Consider the following 17,198-nt stretch of genomic DNA (forward strand, 5'->3'; position numbering starts at 1 on the left):
CAGCGCAAGCGCTGTTTCACGCCGGTTTTCTGTGAGAACGTGGTATTTATCCGGTCGAGCCGGCCCATTCGTGCCGAAGCATGGCTCTCCCACGTATAATCTTGGAAATGGACATGTCACATGGGCTCTATTTTATGTCAAAATTATATTATTTACAAATAAATATGTAGATTGTAGATATTATCTATTGAATAATATATCTATGGTCACGAGTATAATAATATCATATCAGTAATCGTATCGAAGGCAAACAAACAAAATTGAAGCTGCGATATGAAAAATCAAATTAAGTTAAATTTTGCCCCTCTTGAAATTTGAATACACTAGCCAATATTATTGTGAATTTGTATTGTTTGCTACGTTCTGGTTCGAGTAATTGGAAATGACGTTGTATTGTTCTTTGTATTTTAGGCTAGATATCTTAAAAAGTGAATACATTCTAAGTGACTTGACGCAAAATTAAAATGTATAATATTGTTAAACCTTATACAGGCTGCAATTAAACTGTGTGTCTGGTCTCTGATTAAATATTTATCCCATTTAAAATAGTTGCAGAACGGTCACTTCGCGGCGGTGGATATGAGCGGGGGTGACGCGGGGGGAGGCGCGCGCGCGGGGGCACGTCACGCGCGGGCGACACGTAGTGTCCATTATTGTGGTGTCTTTAGGATAACTTTCGGAAGCTATTTCTTAACATTTTAGTACTAAGTGATTTTAAAAGAAAAAATACGTGTATTTTTATTTTAAACAATTTATTTGCCTAGCATAACATGGAAAGCAGAATCGAACAGTAATTACCTTTCTCCGGAATGCACTAACTCCGCAGTCAAGAGTGTCTTTACGGATGCTCTTTGGTTTAATAACCTTCAGCAAGTTAATTCTTTAGCCAACGTACACGGTCGAATTCTTGATTTTGACAAATAATGCTGACTTCTTCACTGTTGAAGCTTGCGTCAATCCTTTAGTTAACACAGCTTTAACAATCAATGTCCATGTACAGTCTTCCAATAAAATAAAAACCAAAAGGGTAACTTTTCTTAACTTTTCTAAAGCCAATTACGTCGCCATATCTGAAGAGCTAGATAAAATTGACTGGAAGGACAATCTCAAGCCGCACTTTTCGGTAGACACGACTGTAGATATTTTCTACAATATTTTAACTCCCATTATTGCAAAGTTCACACCGCTCACTTCGAGAGGAGGAAACAGCTACCCCTGCTGGTTCAGTCGACCGCTTATTCATTGTTTGAAGGAGAAAGCTAAATTTCACAAACGATTTAAAAAATATAATAACAAAAGAGACCTTATCACTTACCAACTAATGCGTAGCCGATGCGACAAACTATTGGCGGATTGTCTTTCTACATTCAAATCGAATGCCAAACTGCTTATTAAAGAGGACCCGAAGTACTTCTGGACGTTTGTTAAATCTTTCAGATCCAACAGTCACGAAATTCCCGACGATATGTTTTTAGACAACGTTAAGGCACATGGCGGACAGCAAATTAGTGAGGCTTTTTCCAACTACTTTTATTCCATATACAACAATAGGACGAGTGCAATCTCTACTACGTGCGCATCTAGTATAACAAGCTCAAACAATGCGCAAACATCATTAAGTAGCTGTTATTTATCCAAAGACGAGATATTAAAATCTCTAAAACAAATCAACACAAATAAAGGGCCAGGTCCCGATGCCATCCCGCCTATCTTCCTCCGGACCTGTGCTTCACAGCTGGCTACACCGTTACACATAATTTTTAACAAATCTCTCGAGAATGGCATTTTTCCTACAAAATGGAGGACTGCCCACATTATTCCCATCTTCAAAAAAGGGGATCTGAGCAATGTTACCAACTACAGACCTATATCTATTTTGTCCGCAATGGGAAAACTGTTCGAGTCTATGATCCAAAAGACACTACTTCATCACCTTAAACCACACATCAATTCACAGCAGCACGGCTTCTTGCCAGGAAGATCAACTGTGTCAAACCTTCTTGGCTATGTTAACGACATTGTAGAAGCAGTCGAAAATAGTAACGAAGTTCACGCTGTATACACTGACTTCTCCAAGGCATTCGACACGGTGGATCACGATCTCCTCATACTAAAACTGGGTCTCGCAGGAATTTGCGGCTCACTGTTGAGATGGTGCGAATAGTACTTAAAAAACCGCACACGCTAGTTATTGTTCGTGGCTTCAAGTCTCCGATCAAAAAGGTACCGTCATGTGTCCCGCAAGGTTCACACCTCGGGCCTCTGTTTTTCCTCGTTTTTATTAACGACCTTTGTTCTGTATTAACTTCCACATTCAAAATGTTTGCAGATGATTTAAAAATCTATAGAATAATACGGTCCACGAATGATATCGCACACTTACAGGAAGATCTTAACTCACTAAGCGTCTGGTGTGTTGCTAATAAAATGATACTCAATCCTTCAAAATGTTTTTACATGAAATTTACTCGGAAAAGAAACAACGACAACTGTCATGTTGTTTATGCAATCAACAGCACACCGATTAGTGAGGTAACGATCGTTCGCGATCTTGGTGTTATCTTGGATTTAGACTTCCGTCATCACATTGACCATATTATTAAGAAAGGGGGAAGGCTGGCTGGTTTTGTCACCAGACAAACTAAGACTTTTAGAGACCCTGAAATCCCCTTGTTGGAATACTGTAGCCCAGTCTGGAACCCTATCTATGCTGTTCACATGAATAGAATTGAAAGACTCCAAAAAACATTTATTTACCACCTCACCTACGCGAACAACCGTTGCAATAATCTCATCACATACGACTCTAGACTTCATTATTACAAAGTAATTTCACTCGCAGATAGACGTAAGATAGCCGATATTGTTAGTCTACAGAAAATTTTTACTGGAAAGATGGAAAGCACTGAGCTACTCGAAAAAATGCTAATCCGCGTACCGCGCCCCGGAAGTCGACTATGCAACATAAAAACCTTCAACTTACCTGTGCACCAAACTAATTACGGTCAACACTCGCCACTCTATCGTCTTTGCTATGCATATAACAATGTCTGCCATGAACTTGATATATTCAATGCATCGATCAAATCGATTAAACACCATTTCATGTCTCCTAAATTATTGTGACCACTTTATTTGTATTATTATTGTCAATTGTAACTTGTAACCGTTTTCGTGTTTCTTTTTATGTTACTGTTAAATTCCATAATATTGTGTTTACCTACCAAAAACTTCTTAAAATATTTTTTGTAAGAGCGTAATTTATATTGCATGCTGTGTTCACTGTAGAAGGTTGTACACTCAGTTCTACTAACATACTATATTATTTTATAAAATTGTTCTAGTGATACAGCCAGTTTGTGAACCTTTCAATAAAAAAAAATAAAAAAAAAAACAAGGATCAATATAATCTAGGATCTATATTGTAACCTTGCTAAATTTGGTATTGTTACGCAGGTTCTACACGATGGTGATGATCCTTGGACTACACTCGATGATTTTCATCGGCTACGGCTACACTGCGAATCCAGAATTCATTGAGCACGTAAGTTGAACGTTCTATTCACCATGAAACCTCACTCTCGCTAGAGTCTAGGCCAGCGGTAGGCAACAGGCGGACCGCGGTCCGTCTGCGGACCGCGAAAGGTCGAATCTCGGACCGCGAAATATTGTAATGTATTTTAAACCAAGTATCAATTAATGCATAGATAAGGTATACGTATACCTTTATTAATTAAAATAATATTTTTAAGCTACGTAGGACAAAAGCGTTTTTTCATGGACCTCGTTAAAATTTTCCCACAGTATCCGGACCCCACCCTAAAATTACTTGCCGACCCCTGGTCTAGGTTTTACTCTAACAGCAGCGCATACAAACATATTTTCGTGACTTAATTTTAATATACTAAAGAGTGGGACTGAATTTTATGAGATTAAAATATCCATACCATATCCATTATCCATCCCTATCTACTAATGTTATAAATTATAAATGCAAAAGTGTATAATATCTATCTGTCTGTCTGTCTGTTACCTCTTCACGCCCAAACCGCTGAACCCATTTTACTGAAATTTGGTTTAAAATGTATGTTGGAAAAATGAAATGTTGCCGCGCGTTAAACGAATTTTGGCGCAACAGATTTGCGGGCGTCGACATTTAGTTCATAATGAATTAACAATTAAATCTCAGTGAGTCGTGAGTCACGACTCGTGACTCACAGTCTGCTGTAAGTATCCCTTTATGGTTATGAAGAATATTTACTTATCTCTTAAAATTTCAACACCATTAATTTACTAGACGACCTTTGTGGCTCAGTTTCGAATCGAAATCGGGTTCGAATCCCGCCGACGCAACAAAAAGTTTTCAAAGTTCCTGGGTCATGGATGTGTATTAAATATGTGTATCATCTAATAAAAATCTTAAATATATGTATAGTATTTAAAAGTATTAAATATATTTCCGTTGTCTGGTACCCGTAACACAAGTCCTCAGGTAGGTACCTACTTACCACGGGGCCAGACTGACGTGGTGTGAAGCGTCTATAGATATTATTATTATTAATTTAGAAACCCAACTTCTTATTAAGTCTTATGGAATAGTAACTATTGTCAGCGCTTTCACAAAACTTAAAGTATACTCATAACTCATCAAAATGTAAGGTAACAGACAGACAGCTATAACAATATTAGTATGGATATAATCTAAACAAGAAACTGACAGTGAATGCACGGAATATTGGATTTAAAGTCAGTACAATTTCCTCTGATAATCTTTTGTGTAGACAGCGGATCCACATTGAGAAATAAGGCTTTAAATGCTATTAAGTTCCTGAATTTTGCCGTAAAATCTCAATGGACGCCATTAATTATTCTTAATTAATATCGGAAACAAATTAAGTAGAAACGTAACGATTCAATGAAATATCTTCGTTCAATTTGCTTGTTCTGATAATTCTCTCTCCCCTATAATAGGTATCGGTGAATTTGTTAATTTGTAAACAAAACAATTTTCTTTGTTTATGTTAAGACTTGAGATAGAGTTGATTTTGGTTTGGAGGCTTGAATAAATAGAGAGGTTTTGATATTATTTTAATGGAAAAAGTGTTTGCAGGTATTTGCTGTCTTTAAAATTTTAAAGTAAAGCCTTTCTCATGTATATCCTGAGTATTTTTGAAATAGAACATTTTGAAATTATGATCAGCACTTTAATATTATTATGCTTTATTATATTTAATATTTAAATATGTATGAAAGTATATAAATGTAAACATTACTGTAGTCGCTAATGACCTTAGCTGTTAAAAAGCGACTTAAAAAAAAGAAAAAAAAAAGAAGATAATATCGTGTAACGTGAAGGAATTAAGAGTTTTCTCGTAGTTAAAATTAAAAACAATACAAAAGGGGTATGAAGATTTTGGCCGACCTACTCGTACTGTCCGCAATTGTATTTTTTCGCGTTCATGAACATTTTTTTCAAAAATGGATAGCTTGTGTGACACTTTACGCGGTTTTGTCCAAAATTTTTGTTTGTATTGATGTTAGCTAAGCATTTTTGAAAAAAATATTCGCGGACGCGGAAAAACACAATGGCGGACAGTAGGTCGGCCAGGCTCCATAGAAAAATCTTCATACCCCTTTAATTCAATTCAATTTTAAAAAGTCGAATTCAGTTTGACGATGAAAGTCTCGTTTCGCGGTGTTTGTAGCTAATTATCTCTATGTAGGTGAAGATAAAAAAACCGCATATTAGAACAACGTTTACCAGATGTTATTATAATATTTTGATAAACGCTTGTAATATCCACAATTCGCTTCGCAGCAACTTGGCGCACCTGCTAACGAGCCCTTCACATTTTGCAATAATGGTGGGGCTACACCAACACGATTAAAGGTCTACTGTCACTGAGTTACGAAGTTACTCAAACCAAGATATTATGCTGACTTTTGTTTCATTTACGTATTTGTAAAATTAATCATATTATTTTGTAAATAGCAACATGATGACTGTTTAATACTACGAAGCAATAGCATACAACATGCTACACAGTATAACTGTGTAGTATGCTTGTTATTTCTTTAAATGAGCAATTCTTGTATATTATATATAATGTGAATCTCGGAATCGGCTCCAACGATTTTCATGAAATTTTGTGGTTTCGGGGGCGATAAATTGATCTAGCTAGGAATCATTTTTATAAAATATCATTTTATTCGTGTTTTGACCGAGCTAAGCTAGGTCAAATAGCTAGTGATATTATAAGAAGCTTAGATATTATTTTAAACCACGTTTGAATGGAGTTTCATGATTTTATTATAAAGAGTGTTTTAAGAGCAACGTTAATTACAATATAAATTGGGGCAAAATAAGATTTGCTGGGGAAGCGTGTTAATGTTGTCCATAATGGAGAGCCCACTAAAAGACTTATAAAGGCCTTTCCACGTTTTGCTATAATGGATTAGACTATTATTACCTTCTGCATGATTTAGTTGTTGTCTATACTTAGTAACTATGCACATTTCACAATCGACGCTAATTAATATTATTATTATTTTGACACTAGTAAGCTTCCGTTTTATTATGTTTATGATCGTAATTACTATTTTAGATTCAAACTCGTGTTAATAGCTGCTACTTAACACTGCAGCACACGCGCCCCTTTTTTTACTCGAGTACTCGCGTGGCCTAGCATGGTAGGCCATCTAAAAATCTTAATTGTTTTCATAATTTTTTTTTTATTAAAATGACATATAAAATCCAAAATGTAATTAATTAACTTACTTTTATAACTAAAAACTATTTTAGTAATTATTGAATTACTAAAAAATCAACAAATTTATGAATTTCTATGAAAATGTGACAAAAATCGTACCGATGAAATCAAACATGTAATACACATGTTTGATTTCATCACCTTTCGTGAACCTAAAATAAGTTAGATTTTTGTTTGTTTTATGTTATTCAAGATTCAATCCTACTTACAAGTCAAAATAAGGCCAGAAATGACAAATCTAGCACAATTTTTTTGGCGATCAAATCTGGGCTAATATGCAGCGTTGACCAACCCCATACGTCTTATTGGAGGGGCTAAATCGTGTTGGATTCTTAAAAATCCTGAACTGTTCTACATAAAACACTCATGAGTTATCTCTTCTATTTATATACTCAATTATTTTTATATGTTGATTATTTTTTTCTAAGAATAAACGACCCTAAACTTCAGAAGTCACCGGACTAGCACATTTTCATACAAGTGTGACTCCTAGACTAGGGTTTACAAAACTGGTCAATATTTGTCACATGTATGACTTTTGATCGGTTATTTAGTTACATCAGCCAACATAGATAACAATTTTCCAACTCAAAATTTACATAAAAAGCCTGACGAGGAAATTAGAAATTTGGCACTGATGGCGCTAAGTTTACATTGTAAAAACTACAAAATAGTACTCGTATATGATTAAATACTGAACACAAGTTAAATATCTAATTTTTATCAATTTTTAAATTATTTTTTTGCAATTAGGTGAGATTTCCTATGTGTGTGGTGAGTCATAATAGTATGGTTAGGACGTCAATCTATATAGGTCATTATATTATATTCTTATTAAAAAATCAAATTTTAGTATTTGTAATCGATTTATCATAAGTGTATTTAGTATTAATGCATAAAATATTTAATCAAAAACAATGGCTGAATTTAGTACACCAATACTCGCGCGGACTACTTTGGTAGTCCAGCGTTTTTGATGCTAAATAACTTTTATTTCGATCAACTGTGCGGTCACAGGAGTTACTGAGGTTTTGTCTAACCTCAGTACTCCTAAACTAGGATAAGTTTCTAGAACGCTTGACTCAAAAAATATTGCTGAAAAAGTGACCCTGGTCTACCATGGTCCATGGTAGTCCACGCGTGTACTGTAGTGTTAATTAAATATATTTTGACACGTGTAAAATGTTATGTCTACGTTATCTACATAATTAAGTAGCCATTCATACTACGTACTACATTACGAAGATTTGTGTTGTATCACTTTATTATATTCTCACATAATAATTGGTTTATTACTAATTAGTGCCATTATATCGATAGCTCCAATTTATAATAAAACTAATTACTGGTTCGGATACAGCATAATCATTTGGAGACTAAAAAGTGATTGAAAGCAATAATGCGGTTTCATTGACAATATTGTGGCCGGGGACCGGGGTAGGTAATTGTTACGAAATTCCAAACTCAAAACCTTAGGCATCCAAGTCTTCTCACATACAATACACAATAAACTTGTGGTTGTTTGTGGAAACTAGGGTTACCGCTCAAGGATGTAATAAAATATATTTTACTAGCTTTTGCCCGCGGCTTCGCTCTCGTTAAAGTATTGTTATATACAATCTTTCATCCTCTATTTTTTCTCCTTTGGGGTGGAATTTATCAAAATGCTTTCTCAGGGGATGCCTACGTCATAGTAGCTTTATGCATGCAAAGTCTGAGCCCGATCGGTTTAAAATTGACAAAGTTTCATACAAACTTTCATCCCCTATTTTAACCCCTTGGGGGAATTCATCAACATCCTTTCTTAGCGGATGCTTACGAGTTACGTCATAACATCTACATGCATGCCAAAATTTCAGTCCGATTCATCCAGTGATTGGGGCTGTGTGTTGATAGATCACTGTCAGTCAGTCACCTTTGAGTTATATATACATAACGAGCTTTTGCCCGCGGCTTCGCTCGCATTAAGCAGTATTATTAGTTATTACATACAAACTTTCATCCCCTATTATAACCCCTTGGAGGTAGAATTGATTATATATGATATTATTTCTTTGCGGATGCCTACGTCATATCATCTACCTGCATGCCAAATTTCAGCCCGATCGGTCCAGTGGTTTGGGCTGGGCGTTGATAGATCACCATGTCAGTCAGTCACCTTTGAGTTTTATAGATATTTAGATTAGATACAAATGGCCCTATTGCCAGCCCTATTAGAATAGTCCATGCAATGCGCTGCATTTGCAACATTTTCCGGTCCTAAACGCAATAAGGTTGATTCCGCAATAACGTATGTCTAGACACTATTACCCTGTCGATCCCAGATATTTAGCATCCACATGAATAATTTAGTATTCTGACAGTAAAACAATATTCTGGTTGGAAATAAAATGAACACAAAACATCGAAATAACAATACACAGTTTAACGGTAACTACTCGTAACATACAATGAGAGTTGTTAAAATTCTATTTGCCACCCTGGTGCCGCCACGATGCCGCGATGTAGCCGTCAGATATATCGTGTCAAACTGCTGTCATATGTCACGATATAGTTGTCATGTGTCACGATAATATGTCTATTTGAAATAGACACGTGGCTTATGTCACAATAGACATAACGACCAGTAGTTCGACTGCAAAGAGACGGACAGGTTTCAATATCTGTCAAATTCGTCGGGTTTCACTAGGATTATGAACGGAATGTGCCTCGCGCTGGCTGATATAATTTATTTTTAAATATTTAAAATAAAGATTTCAAAATTAGATTCTGTCAATTTTAATCGCATGTGCCAAAACATAAACAACAATACGACCAAAGAGGAACACGTCCAGCGAATGTGTCATAGTTTTGAATTCGTAGGTGACAAGTTAACAACCCTAGCGACGATTTTCGTCATAATACGTCAAATTTAAAAATTTCAACATCAGTTCTAAGTCGGCATACTCTATCATTCTGTCTACTCTGCTTATGTAATGAAAATCATTGTCTGACTGACCCGAATTTGACAACCAACTAAAAGTACGAAAGTTCCACGAATTAATGTACACCTAGGTGTTCATATTCTGATTTGTGGAACCATTCCTTGACTCCGTTACTCTTCTCTAGTATTTATTATTCGCAGATACAATACATTATTCTAAAAGCTTTTGCAGAGAGTTCTTTAAATCTATTTATGGAAGAACAGCATAATTTACAATTGTTTACAACTCCTTCTATCAATATTGGTTTGATCTAAGGAATTTACAGAATGGAAAGACAGAGCGCTTTTAGTTCGAGATATTAAATGTTTATTTCATGTCGTAATGAATTATATTTCGCTCGTTATTTTATTTATTGGGACCTCGACGTAAAACAACCTGGTTTAACTTTAAGTAAGAAAATTGGCGTATTGATATCATTTTTGTCATGGTGTGGTTTAAGGGGTTAGCGTTGTTGTTCTGTTCTTCTTTCTCAATTCTATGAAAGAATAGTTAGGAAAAAGAGAATAATTATAAAATCTATGGATGCTTCACACCACGTCAGTCTTGGCTTGTGCTATTATGTACCTGCACCTGAAAAAAAACTAAAGGAAGAAAATATTTTAAGTATTGAAATATATCCGCTAGTGTTCCGTTGCTTATTGGTTTTCTTTACTTTCAGTCATACGATGATTTTTTCAAGTCATTGCTTTTCAATGCGAGGATCATCGTGCAAATCTTCTTCGTGATGGGTGGGTTCTTGATGGCCTACAAGATGATTGTATACGCTGAGACCCATCAGTTCTCCTTGAAGACAGTCCCTATGGCCATTGTCAATAGATGGTTAAGGTAAATCATATATAAGACGGCGGTTGTTTCGACAAAGGGTTCGAAAAGTCGTCTGACCGCTGCCATCTCCTGGACGTCTCCACCAAAAAATGTAATGCCACTTTATGACCTAGGCTATAGGTTTCATTTTGGTCTACGCCGTTTCAAAGCAGCGGCGGCATGGGTCGCTAGACCAATGACGGTAGAAAATGAAAGGTCATAAAGTGGCATTTTATTAATTTTTTTGTTGGAGACGTCCCGGAGATGACGGCGGTGGACAAACGACCAGTGTGTAAATCAAAAATTCAACAATTTTTATGGCGTGTTAAAATCAATTTCCTCATGTTTATTCAAAAATCCACTGCATGTTTTATTTCAATCGTTTATCCATTCAAATTCGTGTAAACAAGTGGAAAAAATGTTCGCACCAAAAAGCCAGTTCTAAAAACACAGTAATAAAACTCAGTGAAAAACGCGTATAATAAAAATTGTGGAAACAATGGAAGAATCATTCTTATAATACTGTAAAACATGAATTTCTACATTCTTCAAGAAATTATAGTGCAACTAATGTCATACATCGAAAGACCAAATATATAATAACATTTTATACAGTGAAATGATTTAACACATTTTTCAGGCTGATTCCACCAGTGCTGGTAGTGATGGGTCTGGCTATGACCTGGGTTCCCCATATGGGATCTGGGCCCATGTGGGACGCCGTGGTGAAGAGGGAGAAGGATATGTGCAGGAGCAACTGGTGGCAACTGGTTATACTGATGCCCAACTTGTTCCCCTTCGAGCACCTCTGCTTGCCACAGGCTTGGTAAGTATTTTTATGTATTCAGAGAAGAGTAGATTGTTAGGTTGATTAGAAGCGCCGCCCGGCTCATTTGGTAGGTATTTCATATGAGTTGATGAATGACTGCAGTATATTATTTAACCTCTTCGAACCAGCTTATATCTAAAAAAGTTCGTTAAGAAGATCAAAGTATTAAAATCCCTGTATTTTTTATTATTTGTTAAACTCCATCTTTTTTTATTAAACCCGATTAAGAATAGCAAGCTCTGATCACATTATTTACACTGTTAAAGCATTTCTAGTTTATTCTTCCTTATTCAAGTCGAATGAAATAAATAATTCACAAACTGGAAGCAAAGATGTTGCATTTCTAAGAGCATCCGGACTGAATGTACTGTGTAATCTCATTAAGGTTTTTGTTCGCAAAAACGAGGCTTGTTCAAGTCACTAATGAATAGGCTGAGATACTTCTGACCTCGACCTTCAAATTATAATAATATGAAAAATGGGAACCCGAAAATGATTTATTTCTTCCTATGTTACGTTTGGAGACATTATTCTTAGTTGGAACATTTATAAACGATTGCTATAGTAAATGGTTTCTTATGATGTTTGGATTGATTGATTTAAAATTATAATAAACTAGCTTTCTGAGCCAGTTGTGATAATCCGAGCTTTATGTATCACAAAAATCTGTAGCTTTTTGTGATAACTACTACGAACATAATATTTACCCAGGGTTAACTTTGAACTAGTACAGTGGGACTGAGCAATAAAAGTATTTACAAAGTAGGTAAAAGGTGGACTATCTTGTATTTTAGTTACATTTACCATGTATCAAACTTACACAACAGACCGTCTATTGGCCGAGTAAATACGTTTGTCAATATTGAGGTCAAAGTAAAAACAAGTAGATTTTTTTTATGAAATAAGGGGGCAAACGAGCAAACGGGTCACCTGATGGAAAGCAACTTCCGTCGCCCATGGACACTCGCAGCATCAGAAGAGCTGCAGATGCGTTGCCGGCCTTTTAAGAGGGAATAGGGTAATACGGAAGGGAAGGGAAGGGAAGGGAATAGGGGAGGGTAGGGAAGGGAATAGGGTAGGGGATTGGGCCTCCGGTAAACTTACTCACTCGGCGAAACACAGCGCAAGCGCTGTTTCACGCCGGTTTTCTGTGAGAACGTGGTATTTCTCCGGTCGAGCCGGCCCATTCGTGCCGAAGCATGGCTCTTCCACGTAAAATTGCGTAGATTGAGAGATAAATTAAAAGGTAGAGTTAATTAGAAGTTATTTGGCTTTGCAACACCCTGCCCTTGTAGAGTTCATCATTAAACACCACCGCGAAATAAAACTTATGGTGTCTCTCGCAATTCATTACAACACTTTCATCAAGGTCGTGTTTTCCACGTTCCATGTTTCCACAGCCTAGTGGCGTTATAATTACATCTGACGTAAAGTCGATAAATTTTCGAAGTAATTCTGTGGTGGTGCTTTATGTTCACGGAGCGATCTTTCAATCCATACTTCCATACTAATATTATAAATGTGAAAGTATGTCTGTCTGTCTGTCTGTCCGTCTGTCTGTCTGTCTGTCTGTTACCTGTTCACGCCCAAACCGCTGAACCGATTTTGCTGAAATTTGGTATGGAGATACTTTGAGTCCCGGGAAAGGACATAGGATACTTTTATCCCGGAAAAATGTACGGTTCCATCGCGATAAACGAGTTTTGGTGCAACAGAGTTGCGGGTGTCTAGTTATTAATATGGCACAATATTTCTTAGGAAATTAGGCCTCGAAAGTGTTGTTTTTTCGAAGCGTGATTTGTGGATAGGTAACTCCCAAATTACTTATAATAAGGTCTACCTGTTTTGTTAAATAAAGTAAAATAAATTAAATATATTTTTTATCCAAATAGGTTCTTATGATAAATACACTTTATGAACGTATCGTCGTGAGACAGACCTTCAGATTGTTAATGGGTTATATCCACACTAATATTATAAATGCGATAGTGTGTCTGTCTGTCACCTCTTCAAGCTTAAACATTTTTATTTGTGAACCGTGAGCAAAAATTAAGTACCGTGAATTATAAAATATGAAAGAATTATACTGACTCGAAATTATCGATATATGAAAAACTGGACACGGGACGTTTCATAATATGCTTCCAGTCTTCTGAAAACTGTGTGTACTTCATGCGTCGTTAAGTACATATTGAGTAGACTACACATCTCTTATTTATTTAATTGAACCTCTTGCAAGGTTGAAGACGGTTCTAATAATATGACATTACTGTGCATTTACTTGTGTAACCACATTTGAACTACCGATATTACATTAAGGCACTTCGGTGATGAATTTCGACCATAAAGATACCTAGCGGAATAGAGCATCAATCTCGAGCTGTCAAACGAAACTGAAATTGGTTGGAAACATACACAAGCATGATTGAACTTGATTTCTATGAGATTAAATTGTCAACGTGCGGCACGTGCCGACTGAACGTCAAAAAAAGAGTGCTGCTGTCATGTATCACACGTCTCTTTTTACCACCCAGTGTTACTGATAGCAACATCTCTCTTGCTCAGGCCTTTGTTTCTCTATTCCGCTAGGTATATTAACTTTATGATTTCGACAGAGTAACTTAACAATCGAAGGTTCTAACCAATTATGACATAAAGGATGATGGCTTTGTCAGAGCAATAATAACGAAATTAATGTTCCATAAAAGCCTAATATTATGGCATAATGACGACGTTTTTGGTTCAATATTCAAATTCATGCGAACGTTTTTATTAATATTACAAATGCGAAAGTGTGTATCACATATTTAGGTTCGCATGAATTTGACCCTCTTCTTTTTCCTTATGTAATTTTAATACATGCTAATATGATGCTAATATGAAAAGTGTTTGTCCGTCTGTAACCTATTCACGTTAAAACTATTAAGTTGAATTAGATGGGTATGTACTTATGTGGGTACCTTGATAGGAGATTCTAAAGAAACGACATGAAAATTAGAAGTTACGTGCAGACTAGTGACTTAGATCTTACGAAACGTCATTGAAAATATTTATCTGCCTTTTACTTTACAGGCATGATATATTAGATTCGTACTAATGTCTTCGTTTAAATAATAATAATACACTACTCTAATTTGACAGTCTTAAAACTCTACAAATCTATATTCCCCTACAGAGCACTGTAGTTTTTTTTCATTTATTTATTTATTATCTTGTTTGACAGATATAAAACTCTACAAATCTATATGCTCCTATTATATTATAGAGCACTGTAGATTATATTTCATTTATTTATTTATTATGTTGTTTGACTGTTATAAAACTCTACAAATCTATATGCTCCTATTATATTATAGAGCACCGTAGATTATATTTCATTTATTTATTTATTATGTTGTTTGACTGTTATAAAACTCTACAAATCTATAATATAGGAGCATAGAGAACTTTAGATTTTTTTTTCATTTATTTATTATCTTGTTCGATTGCAGGTACTTGGGAACTGACACGCAGCTTTTCTTCGTGACTCTCATCATTATGCTGGTCATCTGGAAGTGGCCAAGATCAGGTGTCCCTGTCCTGTCCGTCGTCATGGTGGTCAGTCTGATTATTCCGTTCCTGCAGAGCTACCTCATGAACCTGCTGCCCATTAGAGTGAGCATATTCCCGGAGTGAGTAAATTCTTCTATTTTTATGAAATACAGTGATGGGAATTTGTTTATTTTTGACTGAATTGTTGCGTAAATTAAACATTTTTATGAAATTGTTACATACAATGGAGTGTTACTATATTTCATTGTAATTTACACCATTATTTCTATGTCATAGTCAGGTCACATAGGGTAACCTTTATTAATATACAATTTATAACCACTAGAAATATACTTAATTGTATGTTTTTTTTTTAAATAAAACTAACAATTTACGACGACTAAACATATTTTTTTGTGTCGCATTATTTGAGCAAAATTTATTGTATTGCTATTAAAGTCGTTGGGTTAATTCTATGACATAGTTTCGTCATATTGTTAATTGAATTACCATACCCTTTGCCAAATTTACATATTAAACGGGGGACTGATTGGAAGCTCTAGTACACGCCTCGGTGGCTATCTATATATATATATATATAAATTATATATACTTATAAAATTACATGTCCTGACTGACTGACTGACTGATTCATCATCGCTGAGCAAAAACTGTTAAAGTTACAGTCACGAAATTTGGTAGGTAGGGTTGTTTTATTAAGTAGACACCCACTAAGGAAGGAATTTTGAAAATTTTACCCCGAAGGGGGTGAAATACGGGTTGAAAGTCTGAATGAAAGTCCGTCATTGCTTAAGTTAGGAACATGAAACTTTCTTTTTGAACTACGGATTAAAAATGAATGAATACGTATTTGAGCGTTTTTGGAAATTCTACCTCCAAGGGGGTGAAATTGGGGTTGAAAGTGAGAATGAAAGTGAGAATGAAAGTCAGTTATTTCTTGAGTTAGAAACATGAAACTTTATTTTTAGGCTAATGATTAAATATTAATGGATACGTGTTTAAGCGTTTCTGGAAATTCTACCCCCAAGTGGGTGAAATAGGGGTTGAAAGTGTGAATGAAAGTCCGTTATTTCTTGAGTTAGAAACATGAAACTTTATTTTTAGGCTAATGATTAAATATTAATGGATACGTGTTTAAGCGTTTCTGGAAATTCTACCCCAAGGGGCTGAAATAGGGGTTGAAAGTGTGAATGAAAGTCCGTTATTTCTTGAGTTAGAAACATGAAGCTTTATTATTGGGCTTTTCTATGAGAGGCCGGCCCGGCCTCTCATAGAACAAGCAATCTAAAACATATCCAACACGGTTCTTTAGTTGAACGCGGCGCGCGGCGTCACCTTAATCTCTCAATATAATATTTTCTCCAATCACAAGTTTTCGTATGATTCCTTCTATAAATATAAACTAATCATGTGCCAACAAAAGGTCACGAAAATATTATAATAGTATAATAAAATTATTCCTAATATGAGAGGAATCAGTACTTCCCAAATCCAACTTTCATAACAAGTTTAATTATTCTAACTAGCTTAATCCGTTTGAAACCACACGGATGCTAAGTAGTAAAGTTGAAGCTATCAGATCACAGGTTTTAAGGGAAATCCTTTGAACATTCTACACCTACGATTTACTGTAAATAATTTTAAACGACTTCAAAAAAGAAGGTTCTAAGCTCGGCTCGTTGGCTATATAATATTTTTATTTTCAAATTATAAAATAGCTTTCGTGCTTTATATAAAAAATATTTAAGTATTTTTTTTTAAAACGCTTGTTTCAATATCCTCTATAAAGTTATTTCTTTTTTTTCTTCCTCTTTCATAATGAAGGATTTTTTTGGTGTTAGATGAACCATTACACTTTTTTTGTTGTTTTACACACTATTAAATAAGCCGGAAGTTCTTAAGACCACTTTTGAAAAATAACTAATAATATTTCCCATATTTTTCAATAATTTTTAAAATAAGAGTTTTAGACTGAAAAGTCACAGGAATCGTTAAAATTACGAAATGACGTCTATTTTTAGGTCCATAAGAGACATTTTCGGATACAACGACACGTTTTATCACGCGTACGTGTCAGCGCAAGGCAACTGGGCCGGCTACCACCTGGGAGTTCTGACAGCCTGGTTCTACCACAGAGCCCAAACTAAGAAGTGGGATTTAGCTGATTCATGGGTAAGTTGACTGATTCTTTGGTACAAGACAAATTGATCCCACACCGGTTACGGTGACGCTGACCCGTTTCATTGAAACCAAGCCAGT

The 17,198-nt window shown here is 35.5% G+C and overlaps 1 protein-coding gene across 1 annotated transcript in view; it reads left to right on the forward strand.

The window, feature by feature from the left end:
* Window positions 1–17,198, forward strand: part of LOC121728168 (O-acyltransferase like protein-like) — a 45,265-nt gene that overhangs the window by 24,769 nt on the left and 3,298 nt on the right. The window contains exons 6-10 of the mRNA XM_042116291.1: window positions 3,457–3,544; window positions 10,413–10,579; window positions 11,199–11,384; window positions 14,879–15,058; window positions 16,961–17,111. Coding sequence (XP_041972225.1) covers window positions 3,457–3,544; window positions 10,413–10,579; window positions 11,199–11,384; window positions 14,879–15,058; window positions 16,961–17,111 — 772 coding nt within the window. The remainder of the gene's footprint in view (window positions 1–3,456; window positions 3,545–10,412; window positions 10,580–11,198; window positions 11,385–14,878; window positions 15,059–16,960; window positions 17,112–17,198) is intronic.

This window comes from Aricia agestis, chromosome 6 (assembly GCF_905147365.1).
Source record: "Aricia agestis chromosome 6, ilAriAges1.1, whole genome shotgun sequence".
Classification (NCBI taxonomy): Eukaryota; Metazoa; Arthropoda; class Insecta; order Lepidoptera; family Lycaenidae; genus Aricia; species Aricia agestis.